At 46.2% G+C, this 20,094-nt stretch overlaps 1 protein-coding gene across 16 annotated transcripts in view; it reads left to right on the top strand.

Moving 5' to 3' along the window:
- Positions 1-17,211, top strand: part of LOC121591178 (glutamate-gated chloride channel) — an 88,703-nt gene extending 71,492 nt beyond the window's left edge. For 6 of the 16 annotated variants that reach the window (XM_041911637.1, XM_041911636.1, XM_041911639.1 and 3 more), the window contains 8 exons: positions 5,462-5,531; positions 9,014-9,250; positions 9,443-9,577; positions 9,783-10,100; positions 11,732-11,853; positions 12,434-12,558; positions 13,456-13,488; positions 14,981-17,211. In XM_041911637.1, coding sequence (XP_041767571.1) covers positions 5,462-5,531; positions 9,014-9,250; positions 9,443-9,577; positions 9,783-10,100; positions 11,732-11,853; positions 12,434-12,558; positions 13,456-13,488; positions 14,981-15,101 — 1,161 coding nt within the window. In that variant the 3' untranslated portion in view covers positions 15,102-17,211. The remainder of the gene's footprint in view (positions 1-5,461; positions 5,532-9,013; positions 9,251-9,442; positions 9,578-9,782; positions 10,101-11,731; positions 11,854-12,433; positions 12,559-13,455; positions 13,489-14,980) is intronic. The other 10 variants (XM_041911642.1, XM_041911644.1, XM_041911643.1 and 7 more) reach the window with 4 other exon arrangements.
- Positions 17,212-20,094: the final 2,883 nt, after the last annotated feature.

Raw genomic sequence — 20,094 nt, 5'->3', positions numbered from 1 at the left:
CGTTTGGCCTGACACGGGTAACGAATTGTGATTTGCCAAACTGTCTAACCCTCACCATCGCCATCGATGGAAATCGACATAAAAAGTCTCACTACCCAGCGTATCAGCTCTTCTCGCAATAATCAAATCGAACTTTTCTTCGTTCAATTTTATGGTTTCCTATTTTGTGCCTTCTTTTCGTACCATTTCATTTCGATCTTCATTTCCATTCGTGGTTCCCAATGGATGTGGTGAATGTGAAAGAGAAATCTCCACCCCTCCCCCCACACCCCCGGCACTTCAACGCGTCAACGCGTTGGGAGGGGGGGGAGGGTGAAAGGGGTTGTATGCACGCTCCCGCTCTAGTGTATGTGTATGTGTATGTGTGCGTTTGTTAGTATGTGACTGTACGTGCGCGTATGTGTGTATGTTTGTGTATGTTAGGACGCCTTGTATGGCAAGTATGGGTTTTGCCCGAGACAGCGAACGAAGCAACAACAAAAATACACACTCTCACACACACACATACTGGACATGGACCAATGGACGAAAAACGAAACGTTGAGAGAAAGCTACATAAAAAAAGACAAGTAAAAGAAGCAGGTGCTGAAGATGTGAAAGATGTAGTAAAAAGATGGTGAAGTCTACGCTGTGCCAGACTGCTACCACTACTACTAGCACATTACACGACACAACTGTCAAAGTGACAGCATCTGTCAAGCTACGAGACAACGTTCTTCCTGTGCACGTTCGGAACGTGCATTCACATAACTACCCCGTGCTCCTTTCTATGTTCAATCCTCTCTCTCTCTCTCTCTCTCTCTCTCTCTCTCTCTCTCTCTCTCTCTCTCTCTCTCTCTCTCTCTGTCTCTCTCTCTCTCTGTCTCTCTGTCTGGTATCACTCTTAAAACTGTGGACAATGTTTAAACAACTGGGCAAATGCAACCAACACTGAACAAACATACTTCCCCATTTTTTCCCCCACTACCAACTACCAACCAAATGAGACACCGACCGACACAGCTCCTTCCCACAACACTACACGCAAAACGGGCGAAAACACCTCAGCGAACCCTAACCGTTGCCCTTGGAAACTAACCCCCGCTTCTACCTGCCTGGATAAGGTTACTCCGGTTTTCCCGTTGCAACTTACTGCCCGTCAAAGTAGCACCTTCCACGACGACCCACGGCCACGGGCAGCTCGACACCCAAAACAACAACCACAACGACGACGACGAAAGTAAAGGGCGAAAAAAACAAAACGAGTAAAGACACAGCTTCCTCCGGACGAAACCGGGGCCACCTTCGCCCAGTAGCCGCGGGTGGTGGCTTCTTTTTCTATACAAAGTACTCTTCGTCGGAGTGTATTACACGCTCTATCTTTCTCACATCCCCCTCACTCTCTCTCTCTCTCTCTCTCTCTATCTGTCTCTATTTCTTCTGTTACATTTCTGTTTACCAGAGTATCATTTGTTTGTTGTTGTTGTTTTTTTTTTCTAGGCAACTTTCTTCCGACTTTAGCGTGGGCTGCTGCATCCCGTTCGGGAAGGGGGAAAAAACGGGGATCTAAGCGTATCCCGTTCGCTCGCCACCTCAAGCACTCTGCGCGGGGTGCGATCCTGCAGCTAACACGTCCAAAAGCCTCGCGCACTAAAAAAACGCAACGAAATTATCAAAAAAAACCCAAAAAAAACGAAGAAAAATAAAACCCCCGTCCAATAACTAACACGCGCCTCGCGAATGCATGCTCGCGAATGCGTCTCGGCGGCGATTCTCTTCTCCCGCTCTATAAGGGTTTGCTCTCCAGCATAGTGAAAGGGTTGCATGTACGTTTTAGCTGCATGCGCATCGGTTTTGCGATCAAAACCGGCACACTTCTCACACTCACCCACATCTTATTTCCATTTTTTTTCTCTCTCTCTCTTTCTGGTCTTGTCTTTTCCTTTACCACTACCATCACTACACTGCTACTACCTACTACTAATACTACTACTACTACTACTACTGCATCATTTCATCTTTCGTAGCTGCCTTCGATGTGCACCGGCATGACGGAAAAAGCTCGCGCATGTTGTCTGTGTGCATGTGTGCATGTGCATGTAGAACAAGTAGATAACGATGAAAGCATGATGACGACGATGATAATAATGCATGATGATTGTTGCATGTTGTGCCTGCATGTATATCACTCTCCTTTCCCCTCCCTCTCACACGCAGCAGTGCATGTGTGTCTGTGTGTGCCTGCATGTCTGCATCGTGCCGTAGTAGTCTCGTGTACCTCAGCCGTTTGTCGCATGAAATGTTTCCTCTCGCATGATAGCATTAAGCATTAGATTTAGTCCTGTTGTAGGTTTTTTCCACCCGCCCCTTTCATCCTTTCCCCTTGCTATTACTTACGTGGTGCTTTCAAAACGCTGCTACTGCAAACGACTAATGCACGAACTACTACACCGAACACTGTAGCCTTTGTTTGCATGGTTCGATAAATCGCATCTTCACGGCATGGCATGGTATGGCATGTGTTTTTTTTTTCTTTTCTTTTATTTTACTACCCTGCTCCGCTGCCTATCTTGCCTTGCGTCGCAACCTAACGACCACATCATCCAGGTGCATGCTCTGGCTGCATGCTGCATGCTGCATGTGCGCTTCTCTTGCACGTCACCTTGCATGTTATGTGGCTGCTGCCTGCCCGTGCATGGTATGACAAGGGTTTGCTGCATGTTGTCTTTTATTTTACTCCCTCCTTCCTTCTTCCTCCTCACCTTACCAACATTCCACCCCTGTTCTTATCAGTAACGGCTGTACCTTGCATGGCCGCACCACTCCGCACTGCTCCCGCTCCGCGGAGGGAGAAAAAAAACCCCCGAGCCGGGCAATTTGGAATGTTTTAGATAAGGAAAAACACACACACACACATACAAGAAACGAGTTTAATTTTTTTGAAAAATCCACCATCCCCACCAGCCACCAGTTTTTTTCCCCTTCCAACCTTAAAAACAACGACACAATCACCGCCACACTGAGAGCGAACTAAATGCGCAAAAGGTGGCAAGGTTTTCGAATCGCCACCGAGTCTTGGCACCGGAACTGCCCCCCCCCTCTCTCTCTCTCTATGTCTCCCTCTTTTTCTTCTTTTTCTCCTATCGTCCTGCATGCATTCGTGGTTACAGTTTTTTTTTGTATGATGTCAGTTCAAAAGAAATTCGACATTCGGCAAAACCAGCACACAACAACGCTGGGATGTTTCCCAAAATGGTAGCAAAACAAGCACAAGGTCTGGCTTCAGCTTTAAAATGATAAAAAAGCAACTAATGCATACAACACTTTTAAATTCCACACTTTTTGGTGCAACCTACCTCCCTATGTACCGTGCTTGTTGTGTGCTGGGTCTCTTTCCTTTTTGTCCACACTGCCCACCGCCCTTACCTTTATGGATAGTAGTTTTTCTTAAAAGCGTACCAAAAAAAACATGCTCAATATAACGCGAAGCTTTCAGTTCATGGATGTTTCAGTGCTTTTCCGAACCCTAAACCCCCTTTACACCTACGACAAATACACACAAGTCCCTGTTTTTCTCCCTCTCTTCGGTATTCCGAAGTGCCGTTTTGTTCGGGCTTTAATTTACATACTTTAGACGACGCATTCCCGCATACTACCATCCACTCCCCCCCCCCTCCCCTACCCCCTAAAAGACTGCTTGGTGAAACCGATTCCCAACCAACACCATCCCGAAACCATCCTACTGGAATAAGTCCTTCAACTCCGACTCCCGCTATCGACTACAACCCGGTTTTGCATTCTTTACATTCTGATGCTCCCCGTACTCTTTGCCTTTTTTTAACCTCCTTTTCTTCTTTCCCGTACCGTAAGAAGTTTGACCTAGTGTACCTTGTCTTCTCACTCTCTCTCTTGTTTACCTACTCTTTTACTCGGTCTCAAATTTTATTCATTTTTAACATGCTCTGGAGATCCTTTATTAGTAATTACCAACCTTACTTTCTCGCTCTATCAGACACTGGTTTCTTTCCACCTAATTTTTTCCTATCTTTTTACCATCATCTCGAGTAACTGTTGGTCCTTTTTATCGTTCTCTTCCTAGATCTTTCTCTCTCTCTCTCTCTTTCTCTCTACCTCGTACATATAAAAAAATAGTTTCAAATTAGTTTTCTCTCTTTCTCTCACACACTCACACTATCTCGCTCTTTTTCTCCTTTACTCAGTCTTGTTTTTTTGAACAAAACACTTTCCGACTCATTCCAATGTATTAATTATGCAGACTCTAGAGCACATCATGGCATCATACCGTGATGGCTCAACTGTGACCAACTGGATGGAAACTATTTCTACCCACTTTTCCTCTCTACCCCACTAACCCACCACCCTTCCACTCCTTTGGTCCCTTACCGTTTTGAAACCTTACCCCTTTTTTACGGTCATATTTCCGGATATTGTGGAATAAAAATATCGACAATCCTTCCATTCTTGTACCTTGTTTAATAATCAGTATCGTGAGTGTTTTGTCTACTTTATTTTCTCTCTCTCTCTTTCTTGCTCTCTCTCTCAAACCGTCCTTCCTGTATCCTACCTACGCCGTGCAGGGTTTAGAAGCGCTGCCGGATATTCCGAGGCTTAGTTTCTTTATTTTTAGCGAGACAAACCCCAGATCCAGCGAGGGATAATGTATAGGGAAAGTTTGATTCCATCTACACACACAAAAATATTTGCTCCACTGGTAGAAACTTCCTTTTTTCCCCGCCACTGTTCCCAATATCCGCCAATACACTATTCAAATCCTTTTCCGGTTTATGTGTGTATGTGCCGGCGAGTATATTTCCAACGCGTAGTGAGAAACATTCGTAAAAAAAAGAAACCCCAAAGAGAGGAATATAGAGGAAGAATATTAATTTGACCATTTTATTGTTTAATCTGATGTACAATACAATAGTTGCTCGAGATAGCAAAATAGACCGGAAAATGTTACATTACTTTTCCTTCCTTTCCCTCAATGGCTCCCTCAGTGCATTGTAGAAGTAAACCTACCACACCGCCATTTCCAACTGTTTGACCCTTAGCATTCCCCCGCTCTCTATCTCTCTCGCTCTCTCTCTCTTCTCTATCAATTCCCTTGACCAAAACTAGCTACTGTTTGTTAAAAATACCTAATAACCATACCAAAATTAATCAACTCCAAAAAGCAAAACAAAAAATCCAATACCCAATCAATACAATCATTACCGTCTACGACCTAAGTACACACAGTGCGTATATTTGTCGCCAGATGTCACTAATGTTTTTCTTCTTTCGTTTCCCAACATGGCTGCTACCTCGCTCTTCGCTGCGCCCGTCCCGTCGAATCCCGTTGATGTCCAACCAAAACGTGCGAAACGAAAATTGAAACAAACATGTACATTAAATACGAAATCACACACACACACACACACGCACATAAATGCACACCCAAAATATCATGACGAACCCGTAGGAGTACAGTGTACAGCTTACGTTCCGAGAACAGTGGCTGGACGAACGATTAAAGTTCGATGACATCGGAGGTAAGTATTGTGTAACGCTGTTCCGGGGATTAGATACATGCTATGGGGTCTTATTTTGGGATGCTGTGACTTGTAAGCTTTGAGCTCTTAAAGGCAAATTAATTACGTCGTACCCATACGGTATAGCACTCTTCGAGAATCGAGTTTTTATTTCGAACAACGTTTCCCTCTGGCGCCCTTCGCTAGTAGTGCCATTCAGCGCAGGGTCCATCACACAGTCAATCCCTGCCTCGTACAGCCATGCCAAAGCAAACCCATCCGAGGGTGGGCTCTTCGTCGTCGTCGTCGTCGTCGTCGTACAGATTAAATTTTCGCTAAACGTCATAAGCGTTTCAATCATCTCTTGTACCGGGAAATTAGAGTAGGCTTTGCACCGCGTCACCGCGACACCGCACCACCGCCACAAGCCACATCCACATTGGCAAATGGCAAAAATCCGGTTGCCAATTTCGACCCTATAAAGCGGGCCCGAGATCGGGGCCCGGGACTTTGTACCGAAAATCATTTTCCTCGCCTTCCTCGATCGTAAATTCGATATGTTACACTCGGCTTACCACTCGTTTGATGTGGGAGAGTGTGGGGATCTGGGAGACCATAATAATGTTTTGACTCCTCCATTCCCCACTCCCGCGCGCACACACACACACAAACGAACGCGCGCGTGTCAACGTTGCTAAAGCGCCTACATTTAGGCACACCGCATTGCAGCCATCTCTCATCATCCACCGCCGGCGTCAAGGCGGTCCCGGTCGCAGTAGCCAATCGCACAAGCAGCCGTTCGTCCCGTCGTTCGTTTCCCGATCAAACGTCGCGCACGTGCTTGTTTCGCAGTTCCGGACCTCTTCCACACGTCCGCACGTGCAGAAACGAAACGGAAAGACAGCAAAAAGGGAGGGCGAACGCTTCCGAACACCATCGATTACCGGAACAAACTTGAAATTCTTCCCCCTCTTCCCACTGTCCTGCGCACGGCTGCCACTCACAGCAAGGCGGCAACTTTGCCTAGCGCTGCCTAGATTGCTGACGAAATTCGATTACGCTTCATCGACCGATCCGGCCCAAAGGCTACGACACACATCACCGACGCAAGAACGTCCCCAAGAACGTGCCAATCAAGGGTTTTTGCGTTCCCTCAAGGGGGGGGGGGGGAGGAAACGGGACTGAGGCCCGGAACAACTTTTACCACCACCACCACCACCACCTACCACCATTGCCCGAGGTGAAGTAACACCATCCGTCCTCATAACCTTCTCGCCCTTCCCGCCACCACACCCAGCATCCCGCTTCGTCGTCCCAGGTTGGAGGCAACCAAAAAACCAAACCCCTCACCATCCCTGCTATTTGAACGGAGGCAATCAGCGCACTACAAAAATCTCGCGAACTCTTGCGAAATATTGATATTCCCGTCCGAGACCACCATGCGTCCTTTCATCGCTCTCCCAGCCTTTGGCTGACCCTGGGTACTTACCAAAGCTACTCCAAGGTTTGGGCATTTCCGGTTCGATTCTTTAAACATTGACACATACGCTCCGGCACAGACACACATATTGTGTGCGTCGATCATATGCCCATGGCCTTCTTAATATGTGTCTTCACCTTCAATCTCTGCCTCCATCCCCAATTCCATGTAAAACCCACCCAACCACACTCATCCCAAACCGCATAAACCAAGAACGCCTGTTTTCGTGTCTCTGTGTGTGTGTGTGTGTGTGTGTGTGTGTGTATGTATTCTTGCTTCATCTTCATCAAATTCGCAAAAAAAGAAAATCCGTACCCCGGAGGGAAGTCCCAAAAACGCAATAATGTTGATAAAACGAGTGTCCCCGCGTGGAGTGTCCCCGGGCGCAACAGCACCACACAACTCAACAGTAAACAGTATGTTCCCTATCCGTTTCCGGTACCGGAAGCGATATGGACGATTTTTCTGATCACCGAACGACGTTCGGCAGTAGAAATCAATTCCCGGTCTCGGGCGGCTCGTTAAAGGCGATGGCGAGGCAACAAATAAATTGTACACACATGTATGCAAGCACACACGCACGCATCCACACACCATTTAGCGTTGTCCCGTCGCCACCGGCGCTTGTCCCACGGTTGAGACGAGAAACCCCATTACCAGAGAGGTTCGTCATCATAAAACGTCGTTTTCGTCGTCGTCGTTGGTTGTCGTCGTCGTCGCGCGGTTGTCGCCGAAACGGGTCGAGGCAACGTGTACAAGGCACAAGCACACAAGCAAGCACACACCTCTTCGCTACCAGGACAGCGCACATACAAGCACACACACCAGAAAAAAAAGGTTCTAGCGGTACGGACCGACGGTTAAGGGCTGGTCGACGAGGGCCATGAAACACGGATCTATCATCGACTACGGTCTATCGCAGCCTTCGTTCGGTCTTCGGTCAGTGTATGTCTAGGCGAGGGCTGTAAAGTTTACATATCAATCATAATTTACCTACCAACCAACCAACCAACCATCGTTGAAGTTTCCCCCCAAACTCTCTCACTCTCCCCAACCAACCAAACCCAACACCGCCAGACTTCAAATTCAAAGCCTTAAGTGCAAACAAGTCTTCCAGGACAACCGGCCTCGGCTCTCACAAGCTTAGAGGCTGTGTGTCTGTGTGTGTGTGATGCGTACTATGCAAGCACCAGTCAAACGAAGCTCCAGCTTCTCCATCCTTCCCTTTGAATTTGTGATCATAAAAATGGTTCAAAATTGATACTCCACCAACTGTTAACGACTCCTGCTGCCTCACATTCTGCTTTCCCTTCTTTCGGAAATTGGAACCAATCGGACAGCGAAACGCGAACGCGCGTACACAAACTGTCCTAAGCAAACAATTGGGTCCAAGAATCCGGCGACCGGTCCCGAATACCCGGTGAATACCATACTTCTTTTGCTAACGCAGTTTAATTCCTTTTTAAACTACTCCCCGATGACCCATTTCGTTGGGTGGAAAATAAAATGAAGGAGAATGGAAGATTTATTGTTTCGGGCATGCACTGCTGCTGCTTAATCAGATATGCTCGATTCTGCCGATCCTTGCAAACAGCGCCAACACCGTTCCAGGATCCAGCAAAGGGCTCCGGGCGTGACAGATAATTAATCAGAAGATAAATGTGAAAAGTTGATTCGTGACTGTTTCGAAAGATTCTAAGGTTTTTGCCTTTCGATAGGATATGCGACCTTTTTTATTGCTTTTTCTGCTAAAAAAAAAAGCAGCTTTAAAGAGTAGTATTGGTAGAAAAGAGTAAGGAGAAGAACTGTCACAAGCGTTAGTACGTAGGAGAAACGTCAGATTAGGTGTACTAAAAAGTTTGCTTAGCTCCAAAAACGTCCAGCTCTCTTCATACACCCCACACACCCTGTCTCTCTCTCGCGCTTACACTCTCTATATCCCTCTCTCTGCCTCGCTCTCGCTCTGTCTCTCTCCCTCTCTCTTTCACTATCTTCACTCTGTTCTTCCACGATTTCCACGCAGGCCGCTTAAAGTACCTTACACTGACCGAAGCAAACCGTGTGTGGATGCCTGATTTGTTCTTCTCGAACGAGAAGGAAGGTCACTTCCACAACATCATTATGCCGAACGTCTACATCCGTATCTTCCCGTACGGATCGGTACTATATAGCATACGTATTTCACTCACGTTGGCCTGCCCGATGAATCTAAAGCTGTACCCACTGGATCGTCAGGTGTGCTCGCTGCGTATGGCAAGTTGTAAGTACCGTTTCTCATCAACAAACACACACACACACACACCCCGAACACGCCGATACGGTATACTTACGCATGAGACATGAACACTGACACACACACACACACGGAACCCACACTGTCACACGATTGTCCGTTGCCCGACGCTGTTAGACCAACCCCTACGGAACTAATCGGCTGCCGCATTCTCCGCAGATGGTTGGACGACGGCCGATCTAGTGTTTCTGTGGAAGGAGGGCGACCCCGTGCAGGTGGTGAAGAATCTGCATCTGCCCCGGTTCACGCTGGAGAAGTTCTTGACCGATTACTGCAACAGCAAAACCAACACCGGTAAGCGCCAGTCACTCGGGCATGCTGTCTCGTGCAGAGACCCGTTTGCCATCGTATAGTGGCGGACCACCGTTTACCACCGACACACACACACACACCACGCCACTAACCCGTCTACCGTCTCTCTCTCTCTCTCTCTCTCTCCTCTGTCGCTCTCTTGTCACTCTCGGTTGCCTTCACACACAAACTCGCGCACGACCCGCAGGTGAATACAGTTGCCTGAAGGTGGATCTGCTGTTCAAGCGCGAGTTCTCGTACTATCTGATCCAGATCTACATCCCCTGCTGCATGTTGGTCATCGTGTCCTGGGTCTCGTTCTGGCTCGATCAGGGCGCGGTGCCGGCGCGCGTTTCGCTCGGCGTCACCACGCTGCTCACCATGGCGACGCAAACGTCCGGCATCAACGCGTCGCTGCCGCCCGTGTCCTACACCAAAGCCATCGACGTGTGGACCGGCGTCTGTCTGACGTTTGTGTTCGGGGCCCTGCTCGAGTTTGCCCTGGTCAACTACGCGTCCCGTTCAGGTTAGCTAATTTTATTGTTCGTGTATGTGTTTAGCTCTGTGTCGCCTTTGGTTGTGGGTGCGCCGCGCCTTTCTTTATGCTTTCGATGCGTTTGTTTCTGTAAGCCCACTGTTTGTTACCGTTCTTTTTACGTTCCTTTCCACGCCCAAGCCTAGTATCCCCTGCAAAGGCTCCGTCCCGCACCACATGCACGGCGAATGGTTTGCGTCCCGTCCCTTGGGGCACTTGACGGACGGACCGGTCGGCTACTACACCGGCCACAAACGACACGTCTTAACACGTGGCAGTATATCCGTGGTCGCAGTAGCCGAGTAGCAAAACAGCACGAGCAAACGGCCGTCCCCCGGAAGACAGCTGTCAAATGTCAAACTGTACTGCCAGTTAGTAGGCACGTGCTTGTTCTGCTCGACGGTACTAGTGCTAAGCCATCCAAGGACCGTGCCGCAGTATCATTCGCTCGTGTTTGTGTGTGTGTTGGCGGGCATTATGCTGCTGTACAGATGCTCTGTTATCTTTACTCCCTTCCCTTCCCCCTTGTGTGTGTGCTCCGTTTTCCCACATGCAACAGCAAAAGCAAAGCAGAGAAGCAAATTCTATGCAAACCTTTCTTTGTGCTTGTGTCCCCCTTCCCCACATGTGCTCGTCTCTCTCCCTTCCACTCTCCCTTCCACTCTCTTTCTCTTTGTCTCTTTTTGGGCTATGTTCTTTTCTATATCTGTACAACCTAAATACAACCTAAATAACAACAACTGTAGTTCGAACCGATTATAATGATGTCACCCGCATCTCTTTTTTCGTTTCTTTTTTCCTCTCCTCCTGCTGCTCACGTCACTCACGTTACGTTACGTTACGTTACCGGTTGCGTTACTCCGTCCGCTGCAACGGCCCACCTTTGTCGTTTCTTTCGCGATCAATCACTCGTTTTCCGTTGTTCGACATTACACTTTCGTTGCAAAAACGTTTTTTTTTTCGTAACCACCATTTCCCGTACCACCATCATACCTCCTTGCGATTCGTTCGTCGTCGTCGCTCATTTCCATCCCATACATCAACCTATCAACCCTGTTGCTGGAAAATCGTCTTTCCCACAAATGATTCCCTTAAATCAATCACAAAATGACATTTGTGCCCCATTCACTGTCAATTCATCTGTCCAAATCGGTCGTACACCATATGCGCACACGCATTGCGTACCTGCTTGCAAACGCGCGCGCGCGCACGCCATTCAATCAACAAACAAAAATCACGTTTCCCATCGTATGTCACACACACACATATATCTGTCCACGTGATTTGATATCGTTTCGTTAACTTAATTCCATCCCTTCCCCGCTCCCCCCTTTCCCTCTACCCTATCCCCTCACTCGATGTGTTGTTGTCTGTTTTGACATTCTTAATCACTTCCACCAATCCACTTCCACCGCAATTTCATTCCTTCTGCACGGTCACGATCATGATTTTTACTCTCACACACATTCACACACACACCTAACGTCATCCTCTATCATTCCCCCATCATCATCATCATCATCATCATCGCCATCGAACGCCTCATCCTTCATTTTTTCCTCCCATTTTGGAACACATAAATTCTTTTGCGCTTCTATATCAATCCATTCATGCTCACCAAGCGGATAGGGCAGCAGACATGCACCGAGAGAATATGAAGAAAAAGCGCCGCGAAATGGAGCAGGCCAGCCTGGACGCGGCCTCGGATCTGCTGGACACCGACAGCAACGCCACCTTTGCGATGGTTCGTATCCGTGCGGGCGGGTTTGCGGGGGATATGCGCCATGCGCCTTTGTTGTTGGGACCTAACCCTCACGCGACCCGGGACATCTTCCGGGAACGACGCCGCCACTAATCAGAAAGCAAACCTAGCCGACTTTCGACCAATGATATCAGTGATCGCCTTAACATCGTACAGTTTTTATTAGCGTTTGAGCGTTTTCCTATTAGATTTTGTAGTCGATCGATACGACACACGGTAGTTTATTGTTTGCTTTTGTGTGTGTTTTAGAAACAGAGTACCACGCGCAAACCGATGCGATATGCTCAAGCTTCCCAGGCTGCCGCCCGGCGGAAAGTTGAAGCCCTGTCAATTGCAATTACCATTTACTTCGAACTTAACGTTGTAGCAAGCTAAAACTTCCCTCAATCTTCTTGAAGCCTTTTCGGTTAAGCAGAAATTAAGGAACAACTTCATCTGAAGCAGCAACAGACTGCTAATAATAACCTTCTCCAGAGCCCCGCTCTAGCTGCCTTCTGTCTGTCAGTGCGAGTAATAATTGCCTTTGCGTTACCACTCCCTCCCCCCACCCTCTGTTTTCCAGAAACCGCTGGTACGCCACCCGGGTGATCCGCTGGCACTGGAGAAGCTGCGCCAGTGCGAGGTGCACATGCAGGCCCCCAAGCGGCCAAACTGCTGCCGTAGCTGGCTGTCAAAGTTCCCGACCAGGTAAGCTTAGTCGTGCTATGTCGTGCTGTACCGTACCGCGTCGTGCCGTGCCGTGCCACGGGTCTCTTCTCCAAAGCCCCTCGTCGCTCTGTCACTTTCTCGGAAGCTTTCAATATGGCGCTCGTCACTGGCAAACGGCAAACCGAAACAGCAACCGCGGTGTTGTCGGTGCTGTCGTGTATTCCAAAGCGAACTTTTCCAAACGCATTTCTGTTTTTTCCGTTCCCATCTTTCCGTTTCCGTTTACGGTCGCCTGTGTTTCTTTAGTGCCCTTGGTGTGGTTGCGTTTCTTTTATTTCTGTTTCCGCGTCTTCTTTCTCTTCCGTCCGTTGTGTTTTAAGTCGATTGGGTTGGTTTTTGGTGCAAACATTTTTCATTTTCCACAGCAAACACACTCTTGCACAAACAGCTACTATTACTACTACTACTACTACTACACTCACCCGTATACTGCAATCGATAGAGTATATGTTCACAACGAAATCTACACACCTGACACCTGAAAGGGCTTATACTATTAGGCTTCACACTAAGTCTCTATCTGTCTCGCTCTCTCTCTCCCTCTCTCTCGCTACCAACCTTTTTTTCTAATTCTGTCCGTGTCTCTTTCTGAGTCTCTTTCTTACCCTGTACCATCTCTGAAACGCTGTTGAGCTTCCCAAGCGCGAACAACAAGCCCATATCGCGTCCCCTTTTGTCAATATGCAGCGTTATACATAGCGTTTACTATAACCACCGCTGGCAGAGTTTTAAGTGCGTCGCATAGCCCACCGTGACAGCGTGTTAAATATGTAATATGCGATCTGTTTATTCTTCCATGTAACGGAAATTTTGGAATGTTTGCTCAAACAAACTCCGAAACCGATTCACTTCATCCCGAACACCCGACTACTAAAGCCCCTTCAAAAAGGTGCCGTGTCTGGGACGAGGGTAACTACCTTTACTACTACTACCACTTTACTAATTTCGCCTGTCTATCGCCTAACAATAAGCATCATTATTAATAACGCTCGTGCTATAGAAGATACATTTCTTTTTCTTCTTTCGTTTGGTTCTGTTGTTTTTCTTGCTTTCTATCTCTCTTTCTCTCTCACTCACTCACTCACTATCTCTCTCTATTTTTCTCTTTATCTCTTCACTACCAAGTATAATACCGTTTGCTATAGTTATTATCATGTTTCATCTATCCCAGGCCGTCAAAACTGTTCGTGTTTGGCTTCCCTTTCATGCTTATCAATAAACAGGATGCATTGTTTTTGCTTTGCTGGCATATTCACTGTAAAAAAATCATGATAGGAATATTTTCAATCTCATATTCGCCTGAATATATGCAAGGAAAACTGCTATAACGCCTAAATGTATGCAATTCATATAGGAATTTTGCCCTATAATCATATTTACACTAGTTTAAAATGAACTAGCTGTTGAGTCGTTATCCTCCAAATAAAATACCATTACATAGTGTGATAGTTAGCATCATCATCTGCCTTGCAGTTCTAAAAACATTCTACCCGCTATGAAAGGATTTTTTTCCAGCGTTTTAGTTTAATATCGAGTAAAACACATGAAGTTATGTTTCCTATTGAACAGCTCCGGCATGTTCATTTACATCCATCATTGTACATTTTTGGTTTTAAATTAGACCAATGCTGCTGTACTAAAAATCAAAAAACCAAACCTGCAACCAACATACCCATCACTCATACCCCACTCAATGGCATTGTTGTAAATACTCATTCCATATTTCATCTTATCCTTGGCGATAGTGAAGCAAAAGTAGTAAGTTTCCCGGTCGTTTTGTCCTACGCTCCATTCCATGCTAACCATTATTCGCAAAAAAAAACTTCATACCGAAAGCAGTGTGAAGCGAGTGGATTCACTAAAACACACAAGCTCATGCATAAACACACATGCTCTACACCAATACTAACAATCAGAGAACGCTACACACCTTATTCATTTCTTAGTACGATCCTTATGTTACTCTTCTATTTCGTTACTTTTCTTTCCAAATACTAAAACCTTCCATCATTTTTACGCATTTCGAAAGAAGCATATATCATTCATCAAGACAGACTGAACCGTAAATGCGCTAATCCGTACTTCTTTTCCACTCCCGGCTCCCCATTGATCTATTACACGCAGTTTTCAGTTTTGGAATGCGTCGAATGAAACTACTTCATCACATCCATCCACAACTTAGCTCAAACATATATATATCTCACATGTACTCACATGTACTCTAGAATAACTTACCTTGTCTTGTCTGCATATGTTTTCCGTGTTGGTGCGTGATAAGCAATCTAGTCCACTTAGTTGATCGATCGTTGATCGCCATGTAGTTCGCGATACCCAGCGCGAAAACCGCCACAACTATGCCACGGTCAGCTCGCTAATCGAACCCACGTTTTCTCTGCACCAGGCAATGCTCACGGTCGAAGCGCATCGACGTCATCTCCCGAATAACGTTCCCGCTGGTGTTCGCCCTGTTCAACCTGGTCTACTGGAGCACCTATCTCTTCCGCGAAGAGGAGGAGGACTAAGCGAGCGAACGGACCGTTCCCCGTCACGATGGTAGCAATATAGTACGCCACGTCACAGCAGCCAACCCATCCAACAAAGCACGCTCGCCCACTACCAGCCGTAGTGCGTGGTGCTGATGAACGACAACTGGAAGACGCAGCGAGCCACGGCTGCACGCCCGCCTATATTGCGCACGCACAGTACGCACCTTCACGTTCGCTTTCCTTCTGCGTCGACGACTGATAGCTCAACGCCTAGCGGGAGAATAACACGCGTCACCAGGGCAACACACGCAACAGCAGTGCATCTCAGCATCGATAGCAACAAAAGTCATAGCATACTACGCGTACTAAGAGTACAAGGAACGCCCCCAGGCACGCTCAATTGTTAGCAACAGTTTAACCAGAAGCGCAACAAGTTCAGCACAACAAACACAGCAAACAAAACAATAGCAGTATACAACTCATGCATGTTGATATGTAGCACACAAAATAGTTCAGTTATAGCGCACCGACAGCATCTTGTAAGCGGAGGAAACAATTTAAATAGCAGCATTACTGGCATAGATAGCCCCAGATCACAGACAGCTCACCAAATGCAACAGTCTACAAACCCTCTACATACTAGCTTGTAACATCGATCGAACCCGGGTAGAGAGCAATAACAGCACAGGCAGATTAGCATAGCCCAAACAAATGATTTTTGTCATCCAGATTGCATACTTTGAGGAGCCTGGATACCTTTCCTGGATCATCCTATTAAGAGGGTATTCGTTTTCGTTTTCCCTACCGCCACGAGCTTTGTTTCATCCCTATCGACACCCCCAAACTACGACTTTCGACCACACAAATGCACAACTGCAACCACTACAAACAAACATACAAACCACGCTGCCATATGCTCGGTTTCTTCGGTAGTTTGGACGGATAGTGCCTTTAGCTTCAATTAGTTCACCTTTTCAAAGACACACACAAGTGCACAGCAAACCTCAAATTTTGATTTTTTCTTTTACCTTTGCTGACGATGAGAGGAAGCTGTCTCACACACAGGTGGTCGCATCTCCCGAATGGGTCCCTGGTCCCAATAAGCTAGTGCCATAGTTGTTAAAACATTTGCGGTTGTGAATGCGGACCGGGACACTCATGCATATGCCTCGTACATCCGCCTGCAGGAAGTGAATGTTCTTCTTACGTTCTGATTCAAACATGGTCCCTTACTTTTTCAAAACTGCAACACATTCGCACATCACACAAATCCCTTTCGGACAGAACGATTAATGTTTGATCGTTTCTAAAATGAACTGAAATGCTCAACTGCAACAATCAGCTGGACGAATGATGTGCTTGTCCTTCCAATCACATTGCTTCTGTTGCATTGTACTAATAACTTCAACATGCACTCATCACAACTACACATACACTCACAAAGCTAACTACCACATTCAATGTCATAGGCTGTATACGCAGCCTGCTTGAGATGCCATTCCCGATTAAAACAGTGCTCTAGCGTATGTGTGTGTGTGCAGTAGAGCGTGACGAAAGACGTACTGTGCGGTAGTTTTTGTACTAAAAAAAAGGGAAGTAAGAAAATCTATCACAAAAAAAAAACAAACAACTCTATGTGCGAAACACAATGTTCTTTCATAAGCTATATCCAAAAACCAATTCAAAAAATACGTGTACACACTAAGGGTACACGCACACACACACACAGTAATCAGAAGGCAGAAACGGGGAAGAATTAATGCAACACGAAAGGCCACACAACTAACACATTGCAAACAATCGTATAAGCTATTCCCGTGCAGGAAGATAAATAGTTCACCAGTTTTTCTTAAACGTATAAACGCACTAGGCATTTAAAACAAACAGAGAAAGAACGAAAAAGTGCTGACGATGTTCGACGGAAGAAGGTGGGAGGATAAAAAAAAACTGTAGACGAGTAGGACGAAGGGCGGCTCTTTAGCGTAGTGGGAAAGATACAAACTCTTTAAAAAAAATTACAGGGTCATAGCTATTGTTGTCACGAATGCACAACGCAAAGAGAGAAAACTTAAGTGAAAAACAAAACAAAAAAACACACACACACACAAACGAGATTCTATCAACACAGCTAAGAGAATATAAATGATTGCAAAAGATCGTGTAACATATAAGAAACCAAATGAATTACAAATTCTATCAATAAGAACACAAAACACACACACACAATGAAATACACTAGACAAGCAGAACAGACAAACAAACAAACAAGCAAACACAGTGCGCATAAACTTTAGTACGATAAGCAAAAGACATGTCAAACAAATCGAACGAAGATTATTTTAGATGTTATAAATGGTAGTGCTACTTTACTGTGCTATGTGAGAATGCGTGTTAGAACAAAATGGGCAATTCGGGGACGTGCAGAGAGAAGAGTTGCGCGAACGAGAGCGTGGTAGAGACAGAAGAAGAAAATAAAACGAAAGCGAAAACAAAAGCGAATGAAGAAAGAATCGTACCGAAGACAAAAGGAACAGAAAACGGAAACAGCAGCTAGCGAAAAAAAGGGTGTTAAAAACATTAACGAATCAAAGGGAGAAACAAAACTGAAGCAAACAACAACAACAAAAAACAACTGTTCTCTGTAGTGTAATGTGTTTTGTTTTTGGGTTTTTTCTAAGTAAGTACGCGGGAACGGGAAGAGAAAATTAAACACTTTACGATAAAATAACGCTAGCCGAACCATCCAGCCATTTCGATGAGCTGCGTTATGTGGTTTGCACGTGTTTTTATATGAAATTTTAACGTATTTTCTAGATCAGAAAAGCTCTAGTGATCGGAAACCAGTGTTAGCAGTGTGGCCCAGAGGAAAAGGGAGGGGGAGATGAAGGGGAGGCCGAGTAGTGCGAGCTAAAGGGAGAACAACAAAACCTGCAACAAACAACAATACCGAGTGTGAACAAACAAACAAAACTATACTTAAACCTACTTCACGCGCCACTGACTTTCTTTTTAACGACTTTTTCAACCAAAATCCACCTATTTGGGTTCACAAGAGTGAAGAGTGAAGCTGCAAAACTGCAACGTACCGTAGGAGGAGAAGGAGCTTCGGTACATCGCTCCACCCGGGGACACCGAAAACACGGTTTTTTGTTTTCGGCCCAACAAACGGGGCAAACATCTTCTACCGCGATTTTGGCGATGCTTAAGGGATAAGGCAACACACACACACACATGAATGTAGTATAAGTTTAACCCATACACATACACAAATTTATCATAAAATGTTGCGAAATTCGGCCAGCGATGGGAAGCGAACCGAATCCGCCCATTCTTTCTAAAACGACAGACACAGTTCGAATCCGGGTTGTGGAGATATTTGCGAGGCGCCGAGCTGCCGAGGGGCGACCGTTGTAGGGTTCCGCTCTCGCGCGCACCGGACTGAAATATTTCCATTTCATAATGAAAGATTTCACGCATGCTGCACGTGCGCGCGCGTCCGTTGCGGCCGTTTTATTTATTTTTTTTTGTGCTTCTTGCTTCTGGTGGTTGTGGTCTTGTTTCCTCCCCCATCTTACACAGAGACACACACATACAGACAAGCTTTTCTCGTTTGCCTGTGGATCGGAGCAGTTTGTAGAAGCCGGCTGGCGAGCTCGCCTGCATGACTCATATGATGAGTATGATTTCGTATATGAACTGTTACGAAGCCTATAATTGTTAGCTACCTAAACACACACTTCACACAACCCAGTGGCATCGGTTGCACAGAATGGGTGAGAAAAGTCTAGGAAACGGAAGCAACAGCAACAGAAAAAATAAAACAAACACTGAGTTATCGCTAATCGAGTTATTAACAATCAAAGAGCAAATCTTATCTACGTAAATATGGCAAAAAGGTGTCAAAACAATCTGTCTATAAGCATACAACTGTAGATTTTTTTCCTACGTGACCGGTGGTTGATGTTGAACATGGAGGTGAAAAAAAGAAGAAGAAGAAAAAACCTTGTAACTGTGGTGCTGTGCATTAAACAAAAAAAGAAAACATGAAATGAAGATACACATAATAACTCCAGATTTTAACGAACAATGTTATGTCGTACCCGGGGAGATCGTACCCACACACAGGAGAACCACAAACACACACTCACACACACACATATACACGGCCTAGCTGGACGCTGGTTTGCAACGAGTACGAAGGCGGCGAAGGCTAGCTTAATAATGGAATGCTAATAATGATAAGGCGAGCTCCAAACCAAAATTGGCATCTTCCACAGTGTTTGCCACTTTACACACACACACAAAATCAATACACAAAACACTTACCTTCGCGACACAGCAACCGCGAAGGTGCACTACTGAAATACCATCAAGCAAAATGTTGTCCATTAAAAATGAAAGCCTAGCAAAGCGAACTAATCACACATACACACAAACACGCAGAAAAATCCCCTGCACCCTGCATGTAACATTTGATCGTTGTGCGGGTTGACAGTAGTTACGGGGAGGGAAGGGGGGGGGGGGAGGATGATACATATATCAGCACCAGGGAAAGGGAAATGTCGGAAGGGACGTCGTATCCGTACTGTAGCTACCGTAATGATGTACTTGTGTAAAATACTAGTGTCGAATCTTTAAACGTTTCATGTTACAAAACAAAAAGGAAGAAAGCCCCAACTCAAAAGTGTCCCGCCTCGCCCCAATGCACCCCCTACCACATCCCCTGTGGCTACTTGGGGGTGGGGTGGAGAGGATCGTCGAATGTCTATATGGATAAGTAGAGCAGTGTGTTTCGGTGGTTACTATGACAACGTGCCATGAGACGAAGGGAAGGGAGGGGTATTCTTTGTAGATCCCAGCGCTCGGTAGTAGATGGGTGGCGGTACAAAACCTGCATCAGAAATGGGTGGACAATTCGGAATGGGGTGGGGGGGTGAGGGGAAGGGGGAATTAAAAAAAAAGGTATGTTGTTGTACAGCGGGGAGGAGAGGGAGAGAGGGAGAGGGAGAGGGAGAGGGTTTGAGATGGA

The sequence above is a fragment of the Anopheles merus genome, chromosome 2R (genome assembly GCF_017562075.2).
Source record: "Anopheles merus strain MAF chromosome 2R, AmerM5.1, whole genome shotgun sequence".
In the NCBI taxonomy this organism is placed as follows: Eukaryota; Metazoa; Arthropoda; class Insecta; order Diptera; family Culicidae; genus Anopheles; species Anopheles merus.
The sequence above is the reverse complement of the archived record's forward strand: the minus strand, read 5'-3'. Positions and strand labels throughout refer to the sequence as shown.